Below are 6363 nucleotides of genomic sequence, written 5' to 3'. Positions count from 1 at the left end.
AGTCATCGTGGCTTAGTTTTCATTTAGTTTCCACTTAGTTTTCGTCAGTGAAAAAAGGTATAGTCGACGGACATTTTTCATCTCAGTCGACGACATCACCACTCCCCTACACTCACCCCGTAGACCAGCTCCCCCACCATGCCGTTCCACATCTTGAAATCACCACTCCCCTACACTCACCCCGTAGACCTGCAGCTCCCCCATGCACCATTCCGTTCCACATCTTTGAAATCCCCACTCCCCTACACTCACCCCGTAGACTAGCTCCTCCACCATGCCGTTCCACATCTTTGAAATCATCACTCCCCTACACTCACCCCGTAGACCAGCTCCCCCATGCACCATGCCGTTCCACACTTCACCCGCCCCTATTGCGTATGCATATGCCCCGAGGCGGATTAGTATCGCAACGCAAGGCTAGTCTGTAATCCACATAACTTCAGAACCGTTCGCCCCATGCTATCTTTATAGGTGCTTTTCCCATTCAAGAACAAAAGCTTATATTGTGCAGCTGTAAATATGGTACTACGGACACATTTAAAACTGCCTTCACTTTTAACACTGCAGATTCATGGTTTTCATCACTCACACACACACACACACACACACACACACACACACACACACACACACACGACACAACACAATGTGAGTCACAATGACAATATTGTTTTGGTCTTTGACCTTTTTACAATAGCATACAGAAACATGACAGTGCCATAGTTTAATTTGCAAATGAACAACAACATGGTAATTGTAAAAAGCACAGTGATGTACATGCAGTCATCCCAAATGATTACCGATACATATTAATAGTTTGCTTCAACAGCTGTATATAGTGATACGGGGTGGGGAAGGGGGTCGGGGCAATGATGTTGTGAAAATGTGGCTTCCTAGATAAAGTGTGAAGTATTGTTTTGCTAGAATATAATTTCTAATAAGACATGAAGTATATGTGCTGTACAGTGCACACCTGGTTTCCATAGAGAGCGGGTTGAGCTCTCCTGTACTCCCTTTCCTTTTGTACGTGTATCTTTTTAGATAGCTCGGTCAGCCTAATCCATATGCCCACCTTAGTGTAGTGTCTTTTAGGTAGATCGAGTCACTGACTATCTTGGGTCACTCAGTCTTCAGTCCATAAATAGGGTGTAGTTTATTATTATTATAAATATAAATAAATATAATATTATAAAACGTTTTATTATACGTGAAGTCATTCATATACATTTTTCCATATCAGTAGGCTACAAAACACTTGGATACTTATTGCTTGATTTAACAGCAATAACACAGGTGAGCGAGTTAACACAAGGTCATAATTATTTTAACATTTTCAAACTGCTCTTGTGAGATTGATGAACCCGGCAGCAGCAGCAGCAGCACATAATCCTTCCTCTCGCACCAAACCATCTGGAATGGGAATGTTGCTGTGTGTGTAATGTATTGGCCACTGCTGCAATCTACAGGACCAGTGCCCCGTGGCGATGTACGCAGCAGAGCTGATACCCGTATTCTTGCATTGTACTTTTCTCCTCTATCCACCATTCACGTTCAACTGTGAATTCTCCCAGGTCCTCTGCATTGTTTGACCTTCAAGTATAGGCAGAAGACAAAGGCAAAGAGGTGGTGAGACGTTCCCTTTCAGGTGTGTGGGGGCGTTCAACCTGCATTGGGATCTGTCAAACTATATCGGGGCCCCAGGGTGCTGACTACTATCCCAGCCTCCCCCCAGTGTTTTAGAACATGCCTTTGTCCTTGAAAAGCCCCCTGTATGAATCCCGGCTGTGGAAGCTGCTCATATCATGTGTGTCTTTCAGTAATCAAGCCATCAGACACAACACTGCAGCCCTGCAGCCACTCAATCAGCTCTATTTAACAGTCTACCTTTAAGGGGTTAACAACATCGCCAACCTTGTCCATCTGTTGCTAAGGAAGTGTTGCCTGTTGTGCAGGAAACAGGGAGAGCAGTTTCCTGTTATGAAGAGACGTTTTTAAAGGGTTGCTTTCATTCAATCATGCAACAGATGCCGGCCCAGGAAGCCCGGCCAATAGCAGAAGCTTTTGGTGGTGTCCTGGAGAAACTGTTTTGGAACTGCTTTTAGGAACTTTTCTATTATGTGTCTAGTAGTAGTATAGGCTACTCAGGAAATATTGCATGTATGAATAGTGGTGAGACGATTCAGAAAGATATATGCACTTAAATGCATTTCCCAATATAGGCTAGAACTCTTCATCCCAGACCTGAAGGTAAAAAGCCCTAAATTACAAATTATTAAAGCGAATAGGTGAAAAGGCTTAATTAAGCCATATAGCTGTCATGGTTTGACTCTTCCCCTGTCTGCATTTCCATGTCAGCCACTCCCACTCTCCATTCCGAAATCGGTCCTTGTCACACACCTGTTCCCACTCCCTCTCCAGCCCAACAGTGCCATGCCCCTTCCACACCTGTGAACACTTCGGCAATTACCCTGCTCCCTATAAGACTGGACTCTTTCCATGGGGACTTCAGTGTAATATGTACGGATGTTCTAATCTAGAGCGTGTATATGTACGGAATTGCCACATCCGTGCTATTTCACCGTGTACCTCACCTCAGCTATGAGTTCTGACAGTCCTCCTGACTCCTGTGACAGTACAAATGTGACTCACATCAAACAAATGTCTGCGCAAAAGCAACGACAACAATATCACACAGCTTAAGATATCTAGATACTTCGCGAAAACTAAATGTTTGAGATGGAAAATTGTTGCATTCAATGCAGTATTAACAGCTAGTAATCAATCACACATCACTTAATTTGAATAAAATGTGAATCATCCTACTACTCAGTCTCGGTGAGTGCAGTGTGTGGGTTTGGCTTCTCTCGGGGAGCCAAACAGCCAGAAGGAAGTAGGAACACCTCCTGGCTGTCTCCTCTCCTCCAGAACAGATGCTGGCAGCAGCGCAGCGCAGCGCACCACTACGCGCATCAGTACGCACACAGACAGACACGCACACACACACATGCACGTCCGCTGGACACAGCAGCAGCAACACTCTACGGACGACAACAACAACAAGAAGACTAGGAGTCCTCAATTAGCTCTTTAGTTGGAGATAAACGAGAGGACTTTGCGGTGTTGTTTTTGTTTTTATATCTGTTGCGAAATGTGTTTTTTGGACTAAGTTTGAGCGTCAGTTTCCGTTGCACTGTATCGGTCAGTCAGTGGAGCCGAAATGATGTGGAGAACTATCGGTTGCCATGGTGGATGATGTTTGATGTTCGAAGATGAACGCAGGTGCGTAATGATAATTAATAGCTAAAGCTAATTGTCTTCTCACTTTAATGTTTTATGTAGCATAGCCATGTACTACAACAAAGCGACCATTAAAGAAAGACGAAGCAACGAGAGCAATGAGAGAAAGAGGCTACTATAGTACAATAATGAAAAGAAAACCAATATTGTTCCTTTTGAAAATGCGTTTAACTTTGAATTGTGGTCTAAATTTAATTAGGTTAATTGGCAACTCAAAGCATAAGTAGCATAATGTTACTTTGAGCTAATTGCCTATACACTCGATTCTAGTCTAGGCTTAAATATAATGTCTTCATGAACAAGTAACTTATCGATATAGGATACTGGCAATGTATGTATGTGGGACTAGATCATTTGATCTATAGCCTTGGATAAAGTCAAGACTATCCCACTATTTGTATTTGATCTAGTCAGACTTGCTTTCCTAAAGAAAAAGTCAGACTCTTAAAATACATGCTATACTGTTCTTGATCCAACATTAGCCCTATACTTTGCTTGTCTTTATTCCACTGGGAAATTGTTCAGTGAACTGGACTTAAGTCATGTCTATTGTCTATTGAAACTGTTCAAAAATGTGGTGCTGTGTATAGTGTGTACACAAATCAAATGGCATGATGCAAAGCGAGTGTAATGTACTGTACCAATATTAATTTCCTAAATAACTTCATACAATTGAGCCCTTGATGCCAGCATTCCTGTACATTGTTGTCCTGTCCGGTGACAGATTGTAATGAAATACTGCACGCCCTTCATTGCTCCTGTTTACAGTTTGCATGATATGGCATGTGTCAAGATCTGTATTGTTGAAACTTGTTTCCTAAAGTCCAACTCAAACCTGCTGCCACTTTGGCTCCTTGTTTATTGTTATGGGTTGATGATGGGTGACATTTTCATGATCAGCACGCAGTGTGAAATCACATCCTGTGAGCTTGGCACTGTCAAGGTCCCCCAGTATCTCTTCCTTTGTTGTGTGTGTGTGTGTGTGTGTGTGTGTGTGTGTGTGTGTGTGTGTGTTAGTTAAAACGTTTTGTTTTTAATTGAATTCTTGTTGCATAATTCATATCCTGTTGTTTCGCAGTTTGGTACAGACTGTGGCTCTTGTGTTCTCTCGCCATGTTTTATTGTTCGCTTGACGTATACTCAAAGGACCTTTTCAGCAAAAGTGTGTTTGTGCGTGTGTGTGTGTGTGTGTGTGTGTGTGTGTGTGTGTGTGTGTGTGTGTGTGTGTGCGTACGTGTGCGAGCGCACGTACGCTCGTGTGCACGAGCGTGTTTTCGTGAGAATCGGGAAAGAATGACAAGAAGGAAGTCCATTTGTGTTGTGAAAATGTGTACTCCTGGAGGGGTTCATGGAGGAGTGAGGACCCCCCTCCCCTCCCCCCGCCGATGGACAGGCATCCTGTGTGGAGTTCTTCAAGAAGAACGGAATAATGCTGAATAATGTGTGTGTGTGACTGTGTGTGTGGGGGGGGTTCTGGAACTGGAATGGAATGTCATTTACAAGCGGAGAATGCAGTGATGTTGAATGAGATGATGGGGTGTATACATACAGTATATAGGGGGTATGCGTATGACATCATCATCATACCCAGAAGTTACTTTCTTTTCTGGCCTTGACAGCCCATACATCCCAACAGAAAACTCTGGTTTCATGAAATGACGTTAAACAACGTTAGGCTAACTTTGCCACTCACTTTATGCATGCGCATACCCTCTATATTTATAGGGTACTACATGGGCAGAGGGAGGCAAACAAACAGTAGGCTATTGAAACAAGACACAAACAGAAATGAATGATGAAGTGGTGTGCGTGTGCGTGTGCGTGTGCATGTGTGTGTGTGTGTGTGTGTGTGTGTGTGTGTGTGTGTGTGAGTGAGTGAAACGGTGAGTCAAAGGGTAGAACCCAAATGCAGGACAAGAGCAGGAATGTTCAAATTAAATGATTTATTAAAGCAGAATGCCGTCAAGCTACAAACAACACAAATGAGTAGTAGCAGCATGCAGAAAATGCCAAAAATGCAAAGGTTCTTCAAAGCACAAAACAGTAAACCGAAAGTTCAAACATGCAAACCTTTCGAAGCAGTAAAGTCCAAAAATGATTTTTTCCAGAATTGCAAAGACAGAGAACCAGGAACTCAGGTACAACACAGGGGACAAGGAAGTATGTTCTGACAGTGGGAGTGTGGAAAGAGTCCAGTCTTATAGGGACCAGGGTAATTGCGAAGTGTTCACAGGTGTAGAAGGGGCATGGCGCTGTTGGGCTGGAGAGGGAGTGGGAACAGGTGTGTGACAAGGACTGAGTCGGAATGGAGTGTGGAATGGCTGACATGGAAATGCAGACAGGGGAAGAGTCAAACCATGACAGTGTGAGAGAGAGAGAGAGAGAGAGAGAGAGAGCAACCCAGGATGTGGCAATTCCGTACATACACGCCTATAGAAATCCCAAACATCCGTACATATTACACTGAAATCCTCCCCATAGACTGACGGAGGGGTGCCGTCTCTACCGAACTTAAGCCACGAGAGACACCACCGAGCACGCTAAAGCGAGCAAGTTGCCGTGTCGAACATTGCGAGTTGTAACCCAATAGCATCAATAAATCGTAAATAATAAACGTTAAACCCAATCTCACCCAAACATGGTCAAATAGCACAGATTGGCAATTCCGTACATACAATACTAGTGAAAGCCACGCCTCCGGCACGGTCAAAACAGTATAGTCGTGTAGTATGCACAGATTTTGGGGTTTTCTAGGCGTGTATGTACGGAATTGCAGAGAGGGGTGGTGGGGTAAGGAGTGATTGAAGGAATGAACATATTTGTGGTATGAGGAGAGACACAGAGGGTGATTGCATCGCGTTAATAGCTCACAATAATCAATCATATTAGGGAGATTTTAACTCGGTGTGAAATTGTCCTTTGTCATACACTGGACTTACTTGGACTACGTTTTTTCCAGCTACACCAAATCTCTTTTCGGCAAAAGTAGCAGATCTACAAAGCTTTATAGTGTAGACTGGCTAGTTTTGGCTAATGTTACCGCCAGATTATGGGAGGTTCAGGTCG

At 43.6% G+C, this 6363-nt stretch overlaps 1 protein-coding gene across 2 annotated transcripts in view; it reads left to right on the top strand.

The window, feature by feature from the left end:
• Positions 1 to 3003: 3003 nt before the first annotated feature.
• fgd5a (FYVE, RhoGEF and PH domain containing 5a) overlaps positions 3004 to 6363 on the top strand; it is a 50600-nt gene continuing 47240 nt past the window's right edge. For both annotated transcript variants that reach the window (XM_080788818.1, XM_080788817.1), the window contains exon 1: positions 3004 to 3279. In XM_080788818.1, coding sequence (XP_080644944.1) covers positions 3270 to 3279 — 10 coding nt within the window. In that variant the 5' untranslated portion in view covers positions 3004 to 3269. The remainder of the gene's footprint in view (positions 3280 to 6363) is intronic.

The sequence above is a fragment of the Protomyctophum bolini genome, assembly GCF_963924005.1.
Source record: "Protomyctophum bolini genome assembly, chromosome: 2".
Classification (NCBI taxonomy): Eukaryota; Metazoa; Chordata; class Actinopteri; order Myctophiformes; family Myctophidae; genus Protomyctophum; species Protomyctophum bolini.
The sequence above is the reverse complement of the archived record's forward strand: the minus strand, read 5'-3'. Positions and strand labels throughout refer to the sequence as shown.